Source organism: Phyllobates terribilis, unplaced genomic scaffold (assembly GCF_046119375.1).
Source record: "Phyllobates terribilis strain yellow unplaced genomic scaffold, ASM4611937v1 Scaffold_11__3_contigs__length_659146591, whole genome shotgun sequence".
In the NCBI taxonomy this organism is placed as follows: domain Eukaryota; kingdom Metazoa; phylum Chordata; class Amphibia; order Anura; family Dendrobatidae; genus Phyllobates; species Phyllobates terribilis.
Window position 1 is genome coordinate 117,814,565 of NW_027362771.1, and position 26,017 is coordinate 117,840,581.

A 26,017-nucleotide genomic window follows, 5' to 3' on the forward strand; every position below is an offset into this window, starting at 1 on the left:
AACAATGATGAGAGCAGCGGTCAGCACATGGCGCGCATACGTGTGCGTTTACACGGACCCATTGACTTGAATGGGTCCGTGTGATCCGTGCTGCCGGCCAAAAACGGACATGTCTATGTGTGGATCACACGGACACACAGTCAGTGGAAACACACTGAAATGTGCAGACCCATTCATTTGAATGGGTCCACATGTGTGTCAGTCTCTCCGGTACGTGTGGGAACTGTCACCACACGTACTGGACATACTGATGTTTGAAAGGGGCCTAAGATGGACCCAAAGTTGAAAGAACAAATTTCAAAACAAATATATATTTTATTTCACAATGCAACAGAGGTAGGATTCCATACCTGTGGTCTAGATTACCATATATTAGGGATGTAGACCCCCAAAAAGTATATTACAAAGTCCCAACACATTTTACTTTGAAAACCTTGTACCACAGGGGCAAAAGTACAATTATTTTGGATAAATATATGTTTGGCGAGTTAAATTGGTGATGGCTTTTTACTTCATACAACTAAACACTCCTCACAACCTAGCTAGACATACGTAGAAGCTGTCGCTGCCCACACCATCTAAGTAGGATGGCAAAAAAAGATTTTCTGTAAAAGAGGTCTGTGCTACACTGATTTATATCCACCTTCCTGACACAGAAATCTAAGAGTCAGTCATAAAGTCTCCCTGTACAGCACTTATCCTGAGCATAGACAGAGCTGCACGTGGATATGCTGGAGACCGACTTCCAATGACTATGCCGAGCCTCCTACTAAGTGTCAATCAGTTTGTACATGTGTTGCCATTATTACAGCATGTATTTACTATACAAAGAATTTTACTGATCCGAGTGCTGATATCAGCTTTCCAGATTATCCTTTTTTCCCCTGCACTGATCAGTGTTGGGCAGGGACAGAGGGAACAGTTCTCTCACCCATAAAGTGGAGCATTTAATGAGCGTTCTGCTCAATGATTACCCAAGAGGAAGTTGAGTTTGGCACTGCCAGAGTTCCCGACTGCAAACTAAAAGAAGCAGGGAGCTTTCACCAAGATTTGTTTTGTTTTTTGCTAAAAATGTGTTTTATTGTCCAAAGAAGTGGTAATTAAAGTAAAACTATCATCACAAGTCCAAGAGGGCCAAAAAAATTGTCACATTTCAATTATTTAGCACAGTAGCTAACTATAAGGTTATGTTCATATGTGGCATTTTTTAAGCTTTTTTTGTTTCTGCACCAAAAATCAGAGTGGTGGCTAACAAGTTTTTGATGAGTTTTTACTTTTTTTTTTCACTTTCCTTTGAACGTTGAAAGAATTGAAGAGTTGTAAAAATGCTTTGATGGTCATACCTGCAAAGAAAACAAAAGCAGCATGTGCACTTGATTTCAGGAACACCTAGCTGGTATTGTAAAACACTGTTTTTTTACACAGCAAGTGAACAAGCCCTAAATGTTCGAATGATTGAGTAAATTGTAATTGAGGTACATTGTTAATGAGCGGTGGGACTGGTAACGATCATAAGACTGGGGTCCCAAGTCCCAGTGGTGGAATCCACAGCAATCAGCAACTTATTACCAATCCCGTGCAAAGGTGACAAACTGTGATTTGGGCACAACCCCTATAAGCATGTATTCTGTGTTTAATCATTTCAGGTGCTTTAATTAATTACTTGCTACGATTAGTAAAAAATAGTAAAAAAAAAAAAAAAAGATAAAAAAAACAGTTGGGATTTTAGTTTTATATTTTCATACTTGCTTCTTGTTTAATTACAACATTTAATTATTCTAGTAAGATTGCTCTCATTGCTATTGCTGCGCTACAACCACACATGTGCACGTCACATGGACTGCAGGGACCTCCAGTGGTAGAGACAGATTTCTACTTCCAGGCATTTTGCTTTCATGGAATTTTCTACAGGTTTAATGAAAAAGCACACCTTCATAAAGAAAAAGATAACCAGCAACTGCGAAAAAAGTGAAATAAATGGGCATCATTTATATCAATTTGTTTTACTCTGAAACTCTGCAACGTTTCAAAGCAGAACACAGATGTTTGTAAGCAGGTAGCTGGTTTCCGATTCATGTTGTCTGAGGTTTGGGAGGATGAATCATGTGACCATTAAAAAAAAAAAAAAAAAGACTCCACATGTATGTATATTGGCCACAGCGTTGTATTTGGGCGTATTTTATACTTGAGGTGTGAGTGCACTTTTTTAATTTTTATTTTTTTTGAAGTTTATATTGGGGGTAGGCCCCTCCAGGGCTGTGCACTCTTTATCCACCTATCTTTCCCAAAAATATTTCATTACAAGCCAAGCCTGGTTCCTAGCTCTCTCCCATTTCATTTCCTTTGAGGTATATCTGGGAACATGTAATGAGTTATTAGAGCTAGGGATCATCCATATGAGGTCACCTTGTCATGACTGGATGGCTTTTATGCTTTTTTGATCAGAAAATGGTAACCAAGTACCTCACATTTTTTTACATTTATAGTGATACTGGAATTCATGTATTCATTAATTGCAGAGTGCTGATGCATAGTGTGTACATGTATGCAGTGGGGGAAATAAGTATTTGATCTCTTGCTGTTTTTGTAAGTTTGCCCACTGATCAAGACATGAACAGTCTATCATTTTAAGGATAGGCTAATTTTAATATTGAGAGATAGAATATCCCCCCCCCAAAAAAAAAAAATCAAGAAAATCACATTGAAAATCACAAAATCAAGAAAATCACATCACATTAGATAGTTTTTTTTTTGTATTTTGCAGTGAGAAATAAGTATTTGATCCCCTACAAACCATTATGAGTTCTGGCTCTTACAGACCAGTTAGACGCTCCTAATCAACTTGTTACCTGCATTAAAGACAGCGGTCTTACATAGTCACCTGTATAAAAGACTCCTGTCCACAGACTCAGTCTGACTCTAACCTCTACAACATGGGCAAGACCAAAGAGCTTTCTAAGGATGTCGTGGATAAGATTATACACCTGCACAGAGCTGGAATGGGCTACAAAACCATAAGTAAGACACTGGGTGAGAAGGAGACAACTGTTGGTGCAATAGTAAGAAAATGGAAGAAATACAAAATGACTGTCAATCGACATCGATCAGGGGCATCATGCAAAATCTCACCTCGTGGGGTATTATTGATAAGAGGAAGATGAGAGATCAGCCTAAAATTACACGGGGGGAACTTGTTAATGATCTCAAGGCAGCTGAGACCACAGTCACCAAGAAAACCATTGGTAACACATTATGCCTTAAAGGTTTAAAATCCTGCAGTGCCCGCAAGGTTCCCCTACTCAAGAAGGAACATGTGCAGGCCCGTCTGAAGTTTGCCAATGAGCACCTGGATGATTCTGTGAGTTATTGGGAGAAGGTGCTGTGGTCAGATGAGACAAAAATTGAGCTCTTTGGCATTAACTCAACTCGCTGTGTTTGAAGGAAGAAGAAGGATGAGTACAACCCTAAGAACATCGTCCCAACCGTGAAGCATGGTGGGGGAAACATTATACTTTGGGGGTGCTTTTCTGCACTTTTCTGCAAAGGGGACATGACGACTGCAAGGCACTGAAGGGAAGATAAATGGGATCATGTATCGCGAGATTTTGGCCAACAACCTCCTTCCCTCAGTAAGAGCATTGAAGATGGGTCGTGGTTGGGTCTTCCAGCAAGACAATGACCCAATGCATACAGCCAAGGCTCAAAAAGAAGCACAGTAAGGTCATGGAGTGGCCTAGCGATTCTCCAGACCTTAATCCCATAGAAAACTTTTGGAGGGAGTTGAATCACCGAGTTGCCAGGCAACAGCCTCAAAATCTGAATGATTTAGAGATGATCTGCAAAGAGGAGTGTACCAAAATTCCTCCTGACATGTGTGTCACCCTCATCATCAACTACAAAAAACGTCTGACTGCTGTGCTTGCAAACAAGGGTTTTGTCACCAAGTATTAAGTGTTGTTTGCCAGAGGGATCAAATAGTTATTTCTCACTGCAAAATGCAAAAAAAAAAATTATCTAATTTATACAATGTGATTTTCTTGATTTTTTGGGGGATATTCTATCCCTCAATGTTAAAATTAACCTACCCTTAAAATTATAGACTGTTCATGTCTTAGTCAGTGGGCAGACATATTATATATATATATATAATCGTCTTATCCTTTTCCCGTCTGTCTGTCTGTCCAGGAAATCCCGCGTCGCTCATTGGTCCGGCCGCGGCCAATAAGCGACGTGGGATTTGAGAAAAAGATGGCGGTCGTTAGCGGCTCATCTGCAGGACAGAGGTCAGCGGCGATACAGCAGGGAGATGACCGGCGCGAGGCGCTCATCTCCCGGCCGCTAGCAGCAGAAGGACCCCGACCGGCGGCGCCGCTGACCTCCATGTGGCTAGGGTGTCAAGGGAGGACCGGGGAGCGCCGCTGCCGGTCGGGACACTTCTGCTGCGAGCAGCAGCTCATCTCTCAGCTTCTCGCAGCGGAAGTAGCCGCTCAGGCAGCGCCGCTCCCCGGTCCTCACCAATACGATTCCGCTCCCCGGTCCTCACCAATACGATTCCGCTCCCCGGTCCTCACCAATACGATTCGCCTCCAGCCGCGACCAATCAGTGATCTTGGCGCAAAATTTAAACACGGCTGTGCTCATTGGTCGCGGCCGCTGCCCGCGACCAATCAGCGATTTTGGCGCCACATTTAAACAGCGGCCGCGACCAATCAGCGATCTTGGCGCCACATTTAAACACTGCTGTGCTGATTGGTCGTGGACGCTGCCCGCGACCAATCAGGCATTTTACCGCAAAATTTAAACAGCGGCCGCGACCAATCAGTGATCTTGGCGCAAAATTTAAACACCGCTGTGCTGATTGGTCGTGGACGCTGCCCGCGACCAATCAGCGATTTTGGCGCCACATTTAAACAACGGCCGCGACCAATCAGCGATTTGGGCAACAAATTTAAACTCGTTCTCCAGTACTCCCTAACACGGTTCGCTGATTGGTCGCGTCCGCCAGCCGCAATCAATCAGCGATATTGGCGCCAAATTTAAACACCCCTCTGATTGGTTGCGACCGCCGGCCGCGACCAATCTGCATTATTGGCGCCAAATTTAAACACCGCTCTGCTGATTGATCGCGGCTGGCGGTCGCGACCAATCAGCGATATTGGCGCCAAATTTTAACACCGTTTTGCTGAGTGGTCGCAGTCACAACTAATCAGCGATTTTATCGCCAAATTTAAACAAGCTCTCCGGACTAACACAGTTCACTGATTGGTCGCGGCCACCACCCGCGACCAATCACCGATATTGCCGCCAAATTTAAACACCGCTTTGTTGATTGGTCGCAGTTGCCGGCCACGACCATTCAGCGATTTTGGCGCCAAATTTAAACAACGTTCAGCTGATTGCGCCGGGTCGGCCGCATACATATTCTAGAATACCCAATGCCTTAGAATCGGGCCACCATCTAGTGTGTATATATATATATATATATATATACACATACACATATATATATATATATATATATATATATATACATATATACATACATATACACACACACACATAAACACATATATACACACACACATACACACTAGCATAATATATTAGGAAGCAACACTGATTGACAATCAATTTCACATGCTGTTGTGCAAATGGAATAGACAATAGATGGAAATTATTGGCAATTATCAAGACACCCTCAATAAAGGAGTGGTTCTGCAGGTGGGGACCACAGACCACATCTCAGTACCATTGCTTTCTGGCTGATGTTTTGGTCACTTTTGAATGTTGGTTGTGCTTTCACACTCGTGGTAGCATGAGGCGACTCTACAACCCACAGAAGTTGCTCAGGTAGTGCAGCTCATCCAGGATGGCACATTAATGCGAGCTGTGGCAAGAAGGTTTGCGGTGTCTGTCAGCGTAGTGTCCAGAGGCTGGAGGCGCTACCAGGAGACAGGCCAGTACACCAGGAGACATGGAGGGGGCCGTAGGAGGGCAACAACCCAGCAGCAGGACCGCTACCTCCGCCTTTGTGCAAGGAGGAACAGGAGGAGCACTGCCAGAGCCCTGCAAACTGACCTCCAGCAGACCACAAATGTGTGTTAGAAACCGACTCCATGAGGGTGGTATGAGGGCCCGACGTCCACAGATCGGGGTTGTGCTCACAGACCAACACCGTGAAGGACGATTGGCATTTGCCACAGAACACCAGGATTGGCAAAGCCGCCACTGGCTCCCTGTGCTCTTCATAGATGAAAGCAGGTTCACACTGAGCACGTGACAGACGTGACAGAGTCTGAAGACGCCGTGGAGAGCGATCTGCTGCCCGCAACATCTTTCAGCATGACCGGTTTGACAGTGGGTTAGTAATGGTGTGGGGTGGCATTGCTTTGGAGGGCCGCACAGCCTTCCATGTGCTTGCCAGAGGTAGCCTGACTGCCATTAGGTACCGAGATGAGATCCTCAGACCCCTTGTGAGACCATATGCTGGTGCGGTTGGCCCTGGGTTCCTCCTAATGCAGGACAATGCCACACCTCATGTGGCTGGAGTGTGTCAGTAGTTCCTGCAAGATGAAGGCATTGAAGCTATGGACTGGCCCACCCGTTCCTCAGACCTGAATCCGATTGAGCACATCTGGGACATCATGTCTCGCTTCATCCACCAAAGTCACGTTGCACCACAGACTGTCCAGGAGTTGGCAGATGCTTTAGTCCAGGTCTGGGAGGAGATCCCACAGGAGACCATCCGCAACCTCATCAGGAGCATGCCCAGGCATTGTAGGGAGGTCATATAGGCAAGTGGAGGCCACACACAATACTGAGCCTTATTTTGACTTGTTTTAAGGACATTACATCAAAGTTGGATCAGCCTGTAGTGTGTTTTTCCACTTTAATTTTGGGGGTGACTCCAAATCCAGGCCTCCATTGGTTAATAAATTTGATTTCTATTGATGATTTTTGTGTGATTTTTGTTGTCAGCACATTCAACTTTGTACAGAACAAAGTATTCAATGAGAATATTTCATTCATTCAGATCTAGGATGTGTTATTTGAGTGTTCCCTTTATTTTTTTGAGCAGTGTACATATACATATACATACACACACACACACACACACACACACATATATGCACTGATCAAAAAAATAAAGGGAATACAAACAATACAATGTAACTCCAAGTCCATCACACTGTGAGATCAATCTGTCCAGTTATGAAGCAACATGGATTTTAAATCAATTTCTCCTACTGTTGTGCAAATGGAACAGACAACCGGTAGAAATGATAGGCAATTAGCAAGACACCCCCTATAAAGAAGTGGTTCTGCAGGTGGTGACCAATCAATGTGAGCTGTGGCAAGAAGGGTATCTGTGTCTGTCAGCACAGTGTCCAGAGCATGGAGCAGATACCAGTAGACAGGCCAGTACATCAGGAGACGTGGAGGGGGCCATAAGAGGGCAACAACCCAACAGCAGGACCGCTACCTCCTCCTTTGTGCAAGGAGGAACAGGAGGAGCACTGCCAGAGCCCTGCAAAATGACCACCAGCAGGCCACTAACATCTATGTGTCTGCTCAAACTATCAGAGACAGACTCCTTGAGGGTGGTATGAGGGCCAACGTTCACAAGTGGGTGTTGTGCTTACAGCCCAACACCATGCCGGGAGATTGGCATTTGCCAGAGAACATCAAGATTGGCAGATTCGACATTGCTGTTCACAGATAAGAGCAGGTTCACACTGAGCACATGTGACAGACATGACCGAGTCTGGAGACGGTGTGGAGAATGTTCTGCTGCCTGCAACATCCTGCAGCAAGACCAGTTTGGCAGTGGGTCAGTAGTGGTGTGGGGAGGCATTTCTTAGGAGGACCGCACAGCCCTCCATGTGCTAGCCAGAGGTACCGGGATGAGATCCTCAGACCCATTGTGAGACCATATGCAGGTGCAGTGGGCCCTGGGTTCCTTCTGATGCATGACAATGCTAGGCTTCATGCGGCTAAAGTGTGTCAGCAGTTCCTGCATGATGAAGGCACGCTTTGGACTGGCCTGCCCGTTCTCTAGACCTGTATCCAATCAAGCATATCTGGGACATGATATCTCGTTCCATCCACCAACGCTACGCTTCACCACAGACTGTTCAGGAGTTGACTGATGCTTTAATCCAGGTCTGAGAGGAGATCCCACAGGAGACCATCCGCAACCTCATCAGGAGCATGCCCAGGCGTCGTATGGAGGTCATACAGGCATGTGGAGGCCACACACGCTACAGAGCATCATTTCCTTGTCTTGAGGCATTTCCACTGAAGTTGGATCAGCCTGCAATTTGATTTTCCACTTTAATTTTGAGTATAATTCCAAATCCAGACATACATGGGATAGTAATTTTGATTTACATTGATCATTTTTATGTTTTATTGTTCTCAACGCATTACACTATGTAATGAATAAAAATTTGCAACTGGACTATTTCATTCAGTGATAACTAGGATGTGGTATTTTAGTGTTCCCTTTATTTATTTGAACAGCGTGTGTGTATATAATATATAATTATATATACACTCCTGTGAAAAATTAGAGCATCAATATTTGCAAACTCATTTTGAAATGGTAACAATGGTCGGCTTGAAATAAAATTTTGCATGCCTGTAGGCCAGACCCTGAATTTTATTATACAGAAATTGTTTTGCTGTTTTCAAATCAATTCTAGGGGCTGCAACCCTCTAAACACCCCAAATTAGAAAGTGGCTAGAACAATTCCCAAGAAGTCGACTTTTCTCTGAAACTGTTGAACGAATTGGTTTGAAAATCTTGTCAAGTGATAGTCGATTGTCTATCATTTGTGATCCTGTCAAGTTCAACCACCTATGATTAAAACTACCCATCCGGTGCACCCCTAAACTCAAAACCTCCCCAAAGAGTTGAAAATGGGGCGATAATGATAACTTTGGCTGAAACAGTATGTTTTCAAAGGCGCCCAAAAATGTCTGGAAGCTTGTCAAGAAATCGTAATGTTTATCCCCATTTTCAGGGGTTTTGCATGTGTACCCCTTAGAATTTACCCCCTAAAAACGAATGTTATGCAAAGAGGCAAACATTATGTTCATCGCCTCACATCTACTGATTATTCTAACCAATTAGCATCAGCAGATTACCTGTCAAAAGCCACCAACGGGTAAAATCACCCTTAACACCCTAAAGGGGGAGTGGGGGCATTTTGGACACAGTCAGCATGGATTATGGTGGATAATGCTGTAGTAAGGCATGCTCCACATTTTTGTGGCACTACTGGCACCCCAACCCTCATTTTGGGATGGAAACCCAAAAATGACCCCAAATTTCAACCCCTTGAAACGACTTTTCGTAATGGAGGGAAAATCTCGAAACTTGGGTCAAAAGATGGTGTAAGCCTCCTCTCCATCCTCCCAAGAACCCATTACTGTATGAAAGAAGAAACCACCACTTTCAACTCTTTTTCACGTCTGCACTTGTGTTTCTGATGAACTTGTGATTTTAACCATTGTTTCAGGTGTCTGTTGGGTTTTTGTTTTTCCTTACAAAGAGCTGTTAGCCCTTACACGGGGGTGGGAGAGGGTTGAAAACCCTTTAGAAGCAATACCTGTTTTCTTGGGGAGTTCTCTTGTTTGCAGTTTGTTTGGCCAATATGGCAAGACTAGTGTTCTGTCAAGTTGTCCTCGTGCATTCACATGAGCATTTGAATGTGAATAAACAATTTACTGTACTGATCACTTATCGTTTTTGTAAGCAAATGAAAACTGACAGGATTTTGTTTTGTGCCCATACAGACGGAAGCAGATATGGCTTGTAAGGGGTTTCAGCAGAATACAATAGAAAAACAGAACTTAATATTCGGTACAGAAACCTTTGTTTGCAAATACAGAGGTCAGATGTTTCCTGTATTTCTTTACCACATTTGCACACACTGCAGCAGGGATTTTGGCCCACTCCTCCATACAGATTTTCTCCAGATCTTCCCGGATTCGGGGCTGTCGCTGGGCAACAGTGAGATTCAGCCCCCTTCAAAAATTTTCTATCGGGTTCAGGTCTGGAGACTGGTTAGGCCACTCCAGGAGCTTGAAATCCTTCTTACGGAGCCACTCTTTAGTTGCCCTGGTTGTGTGTTTCAGGTCATTGTCATGCTGGAAGACCCAGCCACGACATCTTCAATGCGCTTACTGAGAGAAAGAGGTTGTTGGCCAAGATCTCGCAATACATGACCCCATCCATCCTCCCTTCAATACGGTACAATCATCCTGTTCCCTTTGGAGAAAAGCACCCCCCAAAGTATGATGCTTCCCCCCCATGCTTCACGGTTGGGACGATGTTCTTGGGGTTGTACTCACCCTTCTTCTTCCTCCAGTCACAGCAAGTGGAGTTGATACCAAAAAGTTCTATATTGGTCTCATCTGACCACATGATCTTATCCCATGCCCCCTCTGGATCATCCAGATGGTCATTGGCGAACTTCAAATGGGCCTGTCCATGTGCTGGCGTGAGCAGGGAGACATTGCGTGCCCTGCAGGATTTTAATCCATGACGGCGTAGTGTGTTACTAACGGTAATGTTTGAGACTGTGGTCCCAGCTCTCTTTGGGTCATTGCCCAGGTCCTTCCGTGTAGTTCTGGTCTGATTCCTGACCTTTCTGAGAATCATCCTTACCCCACGAGGTGAAATCCTGCATGGAGCCCCAGACCGAGGAAGAATGACAGTCATCTTGTGTTTCTTCCATTTTCCAAAAGTTGTACAAAATATTAAGTTCCGTTTTTCTACAGTATCAAATAATTCATGCAATAAAAGGCAATTTTTTATTATTTAAAAATCATACAATGTGATTTTCTGGATCTTTTTTAGATTCTGTCTCTCACAGTTGAAGTGTACCTTCTTTGTAGGTGGGAAAACTTGCAAAATCGGCAGTGTATCAAATAATTACATACAGTGGGAAAAATAAGTATCTATCTATCTCTACATATACATACACTCAAAAATATATAAAATCATGTTACAATGTCTTAGGATATTTGATAATGGCACATTTCTAGAACCCGGCACCACTGGAGTCAAGCTCCCATGTGGTTAGGAAGGTGCTAAGCCAATTCATCTTTACTTCATTGACAGGGTGCATGGTTAGTCCATCAAAGCCTATGGCTGATCAAGCAGATGTCTGAAAAGTGCCAGAAGGAGTCCTCAGGTAAAAAATGGGCACAGTACTTTGCTAACAACAACACTAGTAATTTGCTCTAATGACCGCAGGGCATGATCAGTGGCATGACCAAGTAATGTCTCCCAATTTGTGTGCTAATACATCTATGCAAAAAATCTGTCAGATGCCATGAGAAGTCAGCAAAAAGATCATTTCATGAGTGTCAAGCAAATAAAGTATGGGGGTATTCAAAAACATGTTTCTTGTATTGTATTATAAACTTTAATGCAACTTAATGCAATTGAATTAATCTTACCAATGCAATTGTAAAGCCCTTGGCTGATCCATGCCAATATGGCAAGCGTGATAAGATCGCCAAAGCTGGCAGCAATAGGTGTGGCAACATTGTCTGGGTTTATTCCAGTTTTCTTTGACCCAACAATCACACCTACCATGATTATACCTAAAGTGAGAAAAATTTATTTTATTATATAATGCAAACAAAAATGATCATACAACGATATTAATTACCTTAATTTACCAAATCACTTAGGTTAATGGCTACATAATTCCTTACTTTAACTAATGTACGAAAGGGATGTTTTTTCATTTAAACTTTAATTTTTGGCATTAAATTTAGAGTAATACCCATTAAATGCACAGGTTTTTCACTTTGCACAACTCTGTTTCCTTACAGATGAAGTGACCTTGTAAAGTCCCATCGCTGTGACCTCCAGCATTCAGACATAATCTGGCAGCAAGTGTTCACTTTCCCAGCCGTGCGTGCCACAACAGAAACAGCGTTTAGAAATCACTAGGTTTTCTGTGTCATGTATTGACAAGCTGGATCCTATAGATCAATGCTATTCTCCCCTCTGGCAAATATAAGAAGTGCGTGATCATCAAACATACGTGCCCCTACTAATTCACATAGCCCTAATACCGTAATAGAGAATGTATTTCCTGAAACTGACGACCCATTAGTTAGTGAGAAGGGACTTGTATTTTCTTTACCCAATGCCAACTATCTGATCAGGGAATGAGATTATAGTTGTGGGAGAGGGTCTCTATAATCAGTAAATTAAAGCGGAACTACCACCAGGTCAGAAGTGGCCAGTTTTCGCTCTTATTTTATTTCTGCTGCTTCTGAGTATTACGTTTTTGTTTTTTTGGTATTTTTTATTTTATTTTTACCATATTTCTGGAATCGTAGTACCATATGATTCCAGAAATATGGAACTTTTTATTTAGTCCTATATTTTCTGGTCTTTACTAAGGGATTAGTAAGTAGGGGTGATAATGCAGAACAGCCTAAATACACATCCCCAGAGCTTCCTATGACCAACGCCCCATAGGTAAAGACCAGAAAAAATAGCACTAAATAAAAGAGTATATCAAGGCTGCATTATACAATATATGTACATTTTAACTGTTGTGTCTCCCCCATTTCCTCATAGACTGTAAGCTTGCGAGCAGGGCCCTCACTCCTTTCAATATGAAATATGCTTATTCTGTATTGTCCGTATAATGTCCCCCCTAAAATTGTAAAGTGCTGCGGAATATGTTGGCGCTATAAAAAATAAAAATTATTATTATTATTATTATTATTATAAGGAGACTCCCTGGAAGTGTATGGCGGATTTAAAAAAACAAAAAAAAAAAACAACAAAAAGCCAACACAGCATATATAGGGGAGCAGCAACAATACAATAAGTGAATAAACTAGCAATTTTTGACCTGGTGACAAGTCCTCTTTAAAGGAACACTCTGGGTAACTGTTCACATGTGGTACCAGGGACTGAGATGGCGGGGAATGACTTGGAGGGTTCAGTCCTTATAGTAGACATATTAGGTTTGGTAAGAGCGTTCCTTGAACATGTTCCCAGGATGTAAATATCCGCTATGTTAAGGCACAAAAATTCTACATGTTCAACTTTAAAATACCAACCTTTTTATATACTTCTATTCAGTGGCGTAGCATGAAGCTCATGATCCCCATTGCAAAAGCTCCAATGGGGCCCCCAATTATTGCAAGTCTTTAGTAGCATTGATCTTTTTATATAGGCCAAAGGGACTTTTTGGGGACCTCTAGACTCCATGGCCGGGGTGCGATAGCAACTGCTACCCCTATTTTAGTTACGCCCCTGCTCCTCTATGTAGGATGGCATATTGGACATCATTACATAGACATTCTACTGCTAGCATACAATAAGAATATTCGGATTGGCTGTATACTTGCCTTGAAGTAGTGAGGCTATAAAGGCCGTGACCACACTGCTGGAGCAGAGAAGTATGGCGTGGTCCAGGCGGTATTTGCCCTCTGGAATCCAGCCCAATATAACTGCTGCAACGGCAGCCAAAAAGCCAACTACCGTTGCCTGTACCTGCGGAAAGGGAAAACAGCTGTTCATGCCCTGCTGGTAGCAGATAATGTGATTTCATCTCTGCAGGTACAGGGCTGCTGTAGATTTCATTTCTTTTAAGAAATATTCCTGATAAAGCTACTGGTCTGGTTTACACAGAACCAAACAAGTCATCTTTTTAATTTCTACAGTTTCCAGAAGATCCCGTAACACTTGGTGGGGTTATGATGTAATGGACTTATCCCCTAATATTAATCATCTGAACTTTAGCTTATTCAGTTTTGGACCTGAATGGAGTTTTCTAATACAGAAAACACTGATAACGTAGCCTAAAGCTGAGTTTACACCAGCTGACTGGAGGAATTAAAAAGATATATTACTGATCATTTCTATGTGAACAGGTTGCCATTATTCTCGGCAGCACAGGCTCTGTTTACAGGATGGTGTGCTACCGAGAACGATGATCTTTTAACCAAGCCAAAAGATCAAGTCACCCAATAAACAATCATTTTGTTAGTTCAACAATGATAGTCATCAGCAGCCTGTTTACACTGCACGATTGTCAGGAAATGAGCATTGGTAGGGGGTGTAAATGCACCTTTAGGATAGGCCATAATTGTTTACTTGGTGGGGAATCCGAGCTCCGGCAATAGGCACAATGAAGGGTCGAGGTGCTCACAATCATGGGACTAGGACTGTGCAGCATTGGTTGATCCACAAGAGTTGTGTAAAAAATAAAGGGTACCCTACTGGAAAGTCCTGGAAACCCCTTTAAATGCAAAGGAGTATTTCCATCATGTAAAGTTACAGCATAGCATTAGAATACGTACCTTTATAATTGGTGAAAGCATTACCTCTGGGAACCCCACCGATCCTAATAATGAAGGGGATACACAGCTACTGTAGTGATGCATCTCTTTCACGCTCTATTTTTTTGGACAGCAGTACCCCAGCTATCTAATACATAAGAAATTGCAGACCAGCTCATTGTAAGTAAATGGGGCTGTGCAGGGGAAAACCTAGAAGGGGATGCAGCACTATGACTCCATTATTATCAGGATTGGTGGGACCTTAATGATCATAAAACATTGGTAGTTTTATTCTCGTGATGGGTGATAGTCATAGATGTTGGTCTCCTAATAATCATAAAATGTTGGCTCCTTTAGTCTCAGGATTGGTGGGAATCCTAGAGGTTGGACCATCATTGATCACAAAATGTCGGCTCCATTCTCAGGATCAGTGAGAATTTTAAGAGAACCCCCAATGATCATAAAAAGCTGGCATGTTTATTCTCAGGATTGGTGGGAATCCTAGATGTCAGGCCCCACATTTTATAATGTTGGCATATCCTAGATTTAAATCTACTCCTTTAGGCTTCATTCAGACGTCTGTGTTGCACGCACATGTTGTATTCGTGTTTTTTTTTTAAAGATACATCATAGATTATAATGGGTATGTATTGTAAGTCACATATCTGTGTTTTTTCAAGGACCGTGTGTCCGTTCAAAACTCTTGGGGACATGACATGTCTGTTTATTTCTGGGATCACAGATGAGAAGTGCCAATACAAGTGTATGGGTCGCTGAAAAACCAAGTACAGCACACAGATGGCATCCATGTAAAATCCGTGTGCTGTCCTTATTTAACATTGCAAAGATAGATAAGTATATTACCTTCTCCTATCTGTGAAATACACTGATGACACCCTGATGGTAAAAACTGACACACGGGCCATACACTGATGGACACCCTGATGGTAAAAACTGACACACGGGCCATACACTGATGGACACCCTGATGGTAAAAACTGACACACGGGCCATACACTGATGGACACCCTGATGGTAAAAACAGACACACGGGCCATACACTGATGGACACCCTGATGGTAAAAACAGACACACTGATCATACACTGATGACACACGGATGGTAAAAACGGACACACGGACCACACACTGATGACACACGGATGGTAAAAACAGACACAGGGATGACACACTGATGGTAAAAACAGACACACTGACCATACACTGATGACACACAATGATCCAAAACCTTGATGGTAAAAATGGACACACGGACCAAAAACTGATGACACTGCTTAGCATTTTCTCACATACATGTTTAAACACTGACTTTTTAACAGTAGGTGGTGGGCTGTAGGACTGCTTAGCACAGTACATATATAGTTTTATACTATGCAATCACTTTAAGAGCAAAAGAGATTAAATAATATGTTGGTGGATCTTGAAAATAGAAATAAATTCAGTATATATCCATAAAGTAAGATCCACCAGTATTCTAATACTGAAAGACTGAGCAAGTAAATTGTGATCTGAAATAATAAGATGAAAAACTATTAGGGTAGTGGTAAATACATGGACTAACAGATGATTTATTACCTGTTTTAAAGCCAAATTACCAATTATAAGATTCCACTTCTCTATAGGAGAATCCATCTTCCCAACATTGACCTAAAATAAAAACACAGACATGTCATCACCTTCATCAATACACGGATGTATCAACAGATTTGTTACTGTCCTATCCATATAAATGGGGCTTACAGAAATTTGGGTAATTACAGGAACCTGACCGATGTGAGCAGTCGCTTCTCTGCTTGTTCAGAAAATCTGAAGTCTCTACTACATATTTCTTATCAATTATAAAGGTTTCTTTTTATTTCCCCATATTCCAAAAATTCTGATAAATAATGGTGAAAAGAAATAAATATAAAATAACAACAATACTATTAATAATACAACAAGAGGAACACATATCCAAAACAGAATTGCCAAATTAACCCTAAACGGTCTAATAAAACATACCTAGTTATATTGTGTAGTTTGTAAAACACCAACTAGAGGGAATTTATAGTGTAGTCTGAAGGACAAACATTAGCCCTCAATGGGCCACATTGTTAACACTTGTTTTAGTGTAAGATGTGAGCTTTCTAAAGTTGTATCATGAGCGGAGCCAAAATGTCTATGCACTAAACAAATCTGAAGACAGAAGAAAAGTGGGAACTAAAGGAGATGTATTTAGGCCACATTTGCTAACTAAGAAAGGAAATTGCATAGATTTATCTAAATTTACACCTGTTTACAGCTGCGCGTGATGTTATACATTGGTCATACATCTACCTCTCATATACCATATATCTGTATACAGTACAGACCAAAAGTTTGGACACACCTTCTCATTTAAAGATTTTTCTGTATTTTCATGACTTTGAAAATTGTACACTCACACTGAAGGCATCAAAACTATGAATTAACACATGTGGAATTATATACTTAACAAAAAAGTGTGAAACAACTGAAAATATGTCTTATATTCTAGGTTCTTCAAAGTAACCACCTTTTGCTTTGATGACTGCTTTGCATACTCTTGGCATTCTCTTGATGAGCTTCAAGAGGTAGTCACCGGAAATGGTTTTCACTTCACAGGTGTGCCCTGTCAGGTTTAATAAGTGGTATTTCTTGCCTTATAAATGGGGTTGGGACCATCAGTTGTGTTGTGCAGAAGTCTGGTGGATACACCGCTGATAGTCCTACTGAATAGACTGCTAGAATTTGTATTATGGCAAGAAAAAAGCAGCTAAGTAAAGAAAAACGAGTGGCCATCATTACTTTAAGAAATGAAGGTCAGTCAGTCCGAAAAATTGGGCAAACTTTGAATGTTTGCCCAAGTGCAGTTGCAAAAACCATCAAGTGCTACAAAGAAACTGGCTCACATGAGGACCGCCCCAGGAAAGGAAGACCAAGAGTCACCTCTGCTTCTGAGGATAAGTTTATCCGAGTCACCAGCCTCAGAAATCGCAGGTTAACAGCAGATCAGATTAGAGACCAGGTCAATGCCACACAGAGTTCTAGCAGCAGACACATCTCTACAACAACTGTTAAGAGGAGACTTTGTGCAGCAGGCCTTCATGGTAAAATAGCTGCTAAGAAACCACTGCTAAGGACAGGCAACAAGCAGAAGAGACTTGTTTGGGCTAAAGAGCACAAGGAATGGACATTAGACCAGTGGAAATCTGTGCTTTGGTCTGATGAGTCCAAATTTGAAAAGGTGAACGGATGGACTCTACATGCCTGGTTCCCACCGTGAAGCATGGAGTAGGAGGTGTGATGGTGTGGACGTGCTTTGCTGGTGACACTGTTGGGATTTATTCAAAATTGAAGGCATACTGAACCAGCATGGCTACCACAGCATCTTGCAGCGGCATGCTATTCAATCCGGTTTGCGTTTAGTTGGACCATCATTTATTTTTCAACAGGACAATGACCCCAAACACACCTCCAGGCTGTGTAAGGGCTATTTGACCAAGGAGGAGAGTGATGGGGTGCTACGCCAGATGACCTGGCCTCCACAGTCACCAGACCTGAACCCAATCGAGATGGTTTGGGGTGAGCTGGACCGCAGAGTGAAGGCAAAAGTGCCAACAAGTGCTAAGCATCTCTGGGAAATCCTTCAAGATTGTTGGAAGACCATTTCCGGTGACTACCTCTTGAAGCTCATCAAGAGAATGCCAAGAGTGTGCAAAGCAGTCATCAAAGCAAAAGGTGGCTACTTTGAAGAACCTAGAATATAGGACATATTTTCAGTTGTTTCACACTTTTTTGTTAACTATATAATTCCACATGTGTTAATTCATAGTTTTGATGCCTTCAGTGTGAATGTACAATTTTCATAGTCATGAAAATACAGAAAAATCTTTAAATGAGAAGGTGTGTCCAAACCTTTGGTCTGTACTGTATATTTCCAACAGTGTTCTAAGGTACACATGTAAAACTCTGGCCCGCAGGAAAATCTGGCCCTCAGGGTAATTATATTTGGCCTGTGGAGCTGGGGACTATGTGGGGCCCATTATACTGTACGGTGGACCATGTGGGGCCATTATACTGTATGGTGGACTATGTGGGGTCATTATACTGAATGGAAAGCTATGTGGGGCCATTATACTGTATGGAGGACTATGTGGGGCTCATTATACTGCATGGAGGACTATGTGGGGCCATTATACTGTATGGAGAACTATGTAGGGCCATTATACTGTATGGAGGACTTTGTGGGGCCCATTATTCTGTATGGAGGACTATGTGTGGCCCATTATTCTGTATGGAGGACTATGTGGGGCCCATTATACTGTATGGTGGACTATGTGGGGCCCATTATACTGTATGGAGGACTATGTGGGGCTCATTATACTGAATGGAAAGCTATGTGGGGCCATTATTCTGTATGGAGGACTATGTGGGGTTCATTATTCTGTATGGAGGACTATGTGGGGCCCATTATTCTGTATGGTGGACTATGTGGGGCCCTGTATGGTGGACTATGTGGGGCCCTGTATGGTGGACTATGTGGGGCTCATTATACTGTATGGAGGACTATGTGGGGCCCATTATACTGTATGGAGGACCATGTGGCACCCATTATTCTGTATGGGGGACTATGTGGGGCCCATTCTGTATGGAGGACTATGTGGGGCCCATTATACTGTGTGGAAAACTATGTGGGGTCCATTATACTTTATGGAGGACTATGTGAGGCCTATTATACTGTATGGAGGACTATGTGAGGCCTATTATACTGTATGGAGGACTATGTGGGGTCCATTATACTGTACTAAGGACTATGAGGTGGCCCATTATACTGTATGGAGGACTATGTGGGGCCCATTATACTGTATGGAGGACTATGTGGGTCCCAGTATACTGTATGGAGAACTATGAGGTGGCCTATTCTGTATGGAGGACTAGGTCGGGCCCAGTATACTGTATGGATGGCTTTGTGGGGATTACAGTTGCGACATCATACTGTGTTGGGTTCACCAATAATAAAAAGCAATTTCACAATAACAAGACCTCTAATATGAGGCATACAGGTAGTTATAGATTTACATTTCTATCACCTGTATGCCTCATAATAGTAGGTCAGATAAGTCCCAGGGGGTGACAGATTCCCTTTAAGGAACTATTCATATTAATTCAGATGGGAAATCTACTTTGCTGTTGATATGAGGCGTTTGAAGGTTTTCTTTGTTTTTCTAAAGAGCCATTGAAAAATGCCTCAGAAGGGGGGAGGAGAGCATATCACTTCTTTGAGGTTGATCCTGATTGAATCAGCTCAAAACTAGGCAGTATCCAAAAGGTTGCAAAAAAAAAAAAATGCTTCAGGAAAAACTTTTCAAATCTGCGTTTAGGGTATGTACACAGCTAGTCTTTTTGCTGACTTTTTGGAAAGGAAACTCAAAGCTTTTGAAGAATTATGAGTTTTGGGGGAGTATTTGGAGAGTTTCTGCTCAATTTCTGCTCCATAACTCCTCAGAAAAAAAAATTAGTGTAAACATACCTTTAGAAAAGGAAAAACTAGTCAAAAAGGGAGGAGTTTCTGAAGTGGTTTCTGCTTGGAAAAATCGCCAGATTGGTCCGGCTCTAAAACTTTGTGTGAACATAGGTTACTTAGGCTAACAGGAGACAACAAAAGCGAGCCCTCTCATTTTTGTTCCAAGGCAGTCAGTAAAGAGTAACCAAACAAATGTGGGCCAGAACTTAGCACTGGATCACTTTGGCCTTTCGAAGTAGGTCCTTTGGGTAAGAGGCGAGGACAAAGCTGTGTTAGGAGTAGGAAAATATTTAGTGGTTTTACTATAGCAAAACATTGGAGATCTTACAATTCTACACAGATTCACTGAAAAGCAACTGGCTGATAACAGAGGAGTAAACATAAAATGATCTCATTAAATAGGTATAAAAAGTGTTTTCTCAAAAAAAAAAGTGTAGTCTTTAAAGAATCACTCACATGAATATTTTTCTTCATTAAATGTGTGTATATATGCATATAATGTAGTGTGATTGTATTAATATATACCGATTTGCAGACTCTCCGGGTCACTTTATGGGCTATTCAAGACCCGGAAATGACTTTTACAGTGTAAGCCTATGGTGTGCCAGAAAGAGGGCCCATAGGCTTACAATGTAAAAAAAAGACTTCTGGCTCACGCATAGAGCGAGTGGGCAAGTCTGAATTGCGGGGACATCACTGAGAAGTGGAAAAGAACAGCACTGGTGGCGGTAGGAGAGTATATTTAAGAGGTTGTCCACTACACAAACCACCCCTTCTCAATCAAAATCAATCAAACATATCTGGTGCCGGCGCCGTTCCAGCGGTGTCAGCACTCTCTCCCGGCGATCAACTAACAGTGTGATGTCACGCAAACCCTGCGGCCAATCAGCGCTGGCTTCACTCTCCTTGCCTTTGGACGTAACACATACATCTGGAAAAAGACAGACTGCAGCAGCGCTCACTTTCTCCAGATGTAAGCGATTTGTTTGAAGGCGGGGAGAGAAGCGGCCACTGATTGGCAGAAGTGTACGCATGAAGTCACACTCTCTCGCCAGGAGAGATAGTACCGACACCGCTGGAGTGGCGCCGGCACCAGAGAGGAGTAGAAGTGTTATTTTGAAAGGGGGAAACATGAGGATTGAAAATATAGTGTCCAAATAGTGGAAAACCCCTTTTATACACTAACACAACACACATATTTAATGAAGAAAATTATTAATGGGAGAGTTTCTTTAATGTTAAGCTGAATGACTTTCCACCAACCCCCCCCCCCCGAGCAGAGCACAGCAACCCTGAAGAGCGCCATACATAAAATCTGATATTCCATTCTATACCATCATTTGTGTGACCGCATTCCCAGGTAATTATGGGATGTCCTGACACCATTTTGCAGGAAGCTTATCGATTATGTAACGTCGAGCCCTTTGTATAACAGTGTACGCTTTCATCTACCATCCATAAGCCATTACCTCCAGCCTCCACATCCTAAAGTAAAGCTTTGTCGCTAAGATAGGGCGAACAGACATTAAGGAGAGAAATGAGCCGGCCAGCATTTGCCACCTGAAAGCAATTAATTTTACCATTGATTTTCTGGGTGATATGTTTCGGCTACATAAAAAAAAAGCTGCACAAATAACATTTTGTCGGGATCCGGTTAGACATGAATAACATTGTGTTAGCATTGGATATCTATCTGCCTTTGTCAGTGCGACCTTGCACAAATCAGTGTTCTGGAATGGCCGGACTGACACGTCATCTCTGCTCAGACTTAATATAAAGGGATTTCCAGATGTATACCGCTCTTGGATGCCACTGTATAGGCATACAGCCACATATGTTGTTCAAAGACATCTGTGTCTAAAAAGTACATTACGCTGTATAGGCTTTTATTATACTGGGTGCCTATGCATAAAAAGGTATATGCAAATTGCCTATTCAGAGAAAAAAAAGGACTTGAACTCTATAGCGCCACCTACTGGAAGCAGCAATTCTACAAGTCACAATCGACCCTTTAACGTGTCTTGCAGTATGACTTAGGACAGGGGTGTCCAAACTTTTTTCTAAGAGTGCCAAATTTGATGAAGTGAACATGTGCGAGGGCCGATCATTTTGCTTGACATTCTTTGGACCATTAAAATGAATGCAAATAAACTTTTTTTGCAAAGTTTATTGAAAACGGCATACTTTTTATTTTGTGACTTGGATGACAAATCTAAACAGGTGTTTAATCAATCTGCCTTAAAGGGGTTAACCCAGACATACCCCCATTCTCACCCAGGAAGCCCCTCCCCGACTTGAGCATCGAAGCAGTTTATGCTCCAATGTCCTACTTTTGCCCTGCACTAAATTGCGCAGAGGAAAGGCATTTTCTGGAGTTCTAGTGACATACCCGGCTCTCCACGGGGCTGGCAGAAAGCCCAGTGACGTCACCGGCACTGATGGGCGGGCTTTATCACCAGTAAACCAGCTAGAGCAGCGCTAAAGCCTGCACATTAGAGCCGGTGAAGCCTCCTACCGGCAGTGTGTCATTGTAAATAGCACAGGGCAAGGGAGCACATCGGAGCATGAGATGCTTTGATGCCCATGGCAGGGGGGCTGCCTGGGTGAAAAAGGGGGTATGTCTGGGTTCAGAACTTGGACAACCCCTTTAATATAATAAAAACAGGAAACTGAGATATCTCAGGAACATTTTAAAGTACATTACACAAAGTAATGTAAGGTTGTCTGTCAACTTATAAGTTCAAAAAATGTGAACAGGAACATAACAGCAAGTATACATGTGTTCAAATATATAACTGTCTATCCAACTGACATTAATTGAGATTTTACAACATATTAATCTCAATTAAAAAAAAGAAACTAGCCTGCACTAATGTGAAGGGTGAAACTGGGATCTGGACTGCAGCACATAGACTAGGTCTGGTTCAATGGCCGTGGTTTTGATGCGCAAAATGTCACGCAGGTGAGAGTCACTTAGTCTTGTCCTCACGCGGTTCTTGTTAAAGTTCATAACAGAGAATGTCTTCTCACACAAATATGTTGAGCCAAACAAGCTCAGGGTTTTCTTAGCCAATGTTCGAATCTCTTGAAACCGGCTCTTATCCAGTTGGCGGTAAAAGTTAACAAGAGAGAGCTGTTGATGACGACTGCGTAACTCGCTGTCACAATGTAGCTCAATGAGCTCGAGCTGCAACTGATCAGGAGCATTGTCGGGGTCAACAGAGAATGGAGAGGAGAAAATGCTGATCTCCTTTTCAATAGCTGCAAAATCTTGAAAGCGCCGTTGAAACTCCCCAGCCAGAGATGTGATGTCTGCTGCATACCTGCTTATTTGCGCATGGATATCATCCTGTGGAAAACTGTTAATTATTTCCTGTAGCGCTGAAAAATGGATGGTATTGGGCGGTGTTTGTGACAACTGCCTTAGGAAAAGTTGCAGCTTTGTTCCAAAGGCTTTGAGGTGTGAATAAAGTTGGTTCACCGCTGCATCTTTGCCCTGAAGATTCATGTTCAGTACATTCAGATGCTTTGTTAGGTCGACTAGAAACCCCAAATCAGCCAGCCAAATTGGATCAGATAGTTCTCGCATCGTTTGTCCCTTTGTTTCCAAGAATTCTCCTATTTCCTTTCTGAGAGAGTAGAAACGTTGCAGTGCAGACCCCCGACTGAGCCATCTTACATCGTTATGATATGAAACATCTTCATATTCAGCCTGGATATCCAGTAGAAACTGTTTAAACTGGCGGTGGCACAGGGCTTTAGAGCGGATAAAATTAATGGTCTTTAGTACCGGTTTCATAACATGATCATATTGGAGATGTTTAGCACAGAGAACTTGTTGATGAATGATGCAATGAAGTTTAATAGCTTTGCCTCCTTCTTCGCTCACCTTGTTACAGATTAGGGTTGATAATCCACTTCGTTCACCAGTCATGGCAGGTGCCCCATCAGTAATAATCCCAGTAACTTTGTTCCAAGGCAGTTTCATGTCATCTATGGCAGAACTAACAGAATCAAATAAATCTTTCCCTCTTGTTTGATCCTTGAGGCTCTGGAGGTCAAGTAGCTCTTCAGTCACATTCATTTCATCGTCCACCCCTCTTAAAAAAATCAGCAACTGAGCCGTGTCAGATAGGTCCGTGCTTTCATCACAGGCTATTGAAAAGAAGTCAAAATCAGCTCCTTTTGACATTAACTGTCTCTTAATATCCGATGAAATTTCTTCAATTCTCCGTGCTACAGTGTTACGAGCCAGGCAAATGTTGGAAAACTCTTGCTTCTTCTCGGGACAGACATTCTCTACCATTTTCATAACACATTCTTTGATAAAGTCACCCTCTGCAAAAGATTTGCAATTTTTAGCAATTAACGCTGCCACCTCATAGCTCGCCTTTGTGGCATTTTCATTTGACTCACGGGCTCTTGTAAAAAATCGCTGTTGTGACAATAAAACAGCTTCAAGTTGCTTATACTTTTCACTTCGGTCGTGCCCTGTTAGCTTGTCGTATGTGCTATGTCTCGTCTGATAGTGTCGCTTGACATTAAATTCTTTATAAACAGCAACGGTCTCTTGGCATATCAGACAAACACAGTGATTCTTTATTTCAGTGAAAAAATATTCTACTTTCCACTTGTCCTGGAAGCGGCGGCCCTCACTGTCAACTTTTCGTTTCTTATTTGTAGTTGCCATTATAAAAATTGGCCAGAAGGGGAGAGATTAAAAGGCGCAGAGGGTGGAACAGCAAAAATAAGATACTGCTATATGCTTTATAACACAGGCAGAGAATAGCAAGCTGTGCAACAGTCGCACATCAGATAATGGAATTATAGCACAGTGACAGGCAGTCAGGGGTTAATGAAGGGTATGACAGCTTGCTACCACAAGCTTGTGTGAGAGCCCTGCTGGCCTAACCTTTCTGGAGGTGTAAGGTGGCGCAGGGACTTATATAACTTAATATATATATTATTTATATAATTTTACACAACTAAGCTGAGGTCTTCAGCCTATCTGACCTCTGAACGTCTTACAACCCCTGGGGGCTGGAGATCTCGCACGTCGCGAGATCTTGGCTGGCCGGTTGCCGCCGCTCAGTACTCCGGCGCAGGGAGAAGGAAAGCCGAAATCTCGCGATGTCCGAGATTTCGGCTCTTCTCCCTGCGCCGGAGTACTGAGCGGCGGTGGCGACGAGAGCGGCAGCGGCCGCAAGGTACATGCTGCTGGATACCTGGGGGCCTTATTAGTCCGGACCGCGGGCCGCAAATGGCCCGCGGGCCGGACTTTGGACATGCCTGACTTAGGATAATAGCCAAATCAGACATTCTTCTATACAGTATATATAATACTGCCATATACGGTCCCAATAGGACAATTTGGCTTCAACAAGGAAGCACTGAGTGTGTTCTAAATCGTAATGTGAACAGACCCTAAAACCTCATTCACTTTTCTGAATTTTGCAGACTTGTGAATCCTCACAGTGTGCACTGATGATTCTCCTGGGCAGGTGCTGTGAGAGGGCGTCCATGTGACCTCAAGTATGCGATTTGCATACTTCCGGTACATTCCAACTAGACGTGTCCGGCCTCATTTAATATACTCATTGAGCAAGGTCACACACGTCTAGTTGGCAAGTGACTGCAAATCATATACTTGCGGTAACATGCCTGCTGCTCCCGACACCGGAGAATCCTGACAGCGCGCGATGTGCAGATTCACAAGTCTGCAGTCTCTCTACGTGACTTGTACTCTAAGGCGGGACAACCCCTTTAAGATGACTATGAGTGTAGGTATTTCAACATCAAGACTGCATTTGAAAAGTTAGAAGATGACTACTGCCTATAGGAACTGTAGGTCTGAGATTTACGACTTTTCACCAGATAAAGTTTGGCACCTATTTTCTCTCTGCTACTACCCTGAGTATGCCATTTCTTTTTTTTAATCCATAATACAATTCCAGATATAGGGGCCTTTTAAATTAGAGAATTTGTATGGTCTTTAAAAGGGGGGTGTAGCTCATGGGGATTATTGGGGCATGTCTTTAGGCTGTTCTGTCAGCACTCCCCCTTGGTAAAGACAATACAAAATAGCACTAAATAAAAAGACCCATATCTCTGGAACCGTATGGTGGATGTAAAGGAAAAATCGGAA

The 26,017-nt window shown here is 42.6% G+C and overlaps 1 protein-coding gene across 3 annotated transcripts in view; it reads right to left on the reverse strand.

The window, feature by feature from the left end:
- The window catches only part of SLC41A2 (solute carrier family 41 member 2), a 100,628-nt gene that overhangs the window by 49,531 nt on the left and 25,080 nt on the right, over positions 1–26,017 (reverse strand). For all 3 annotated transcript variants that reach the window (XM_073651553.1, XM_073651554.1, XM_073651555.1), the window contains 3 exons: positions 15,924–15,995; positions 13,396–13,540; positions 11,473–11,619 (listed from right to left, as the gene is read on the reverse strand). In XM_073651553.1, the coding sequence (XP_073507654.1) occupies positions 11,473–11,619; positions 13,396–13,540; positions 15,924–15,995 (364 nt within the window). The remainder of the gene's footprint in view (positions 1–11,472; positions 11,620–13,395; positions 13,541–15,923; positions 15,996–26,017) is intronic.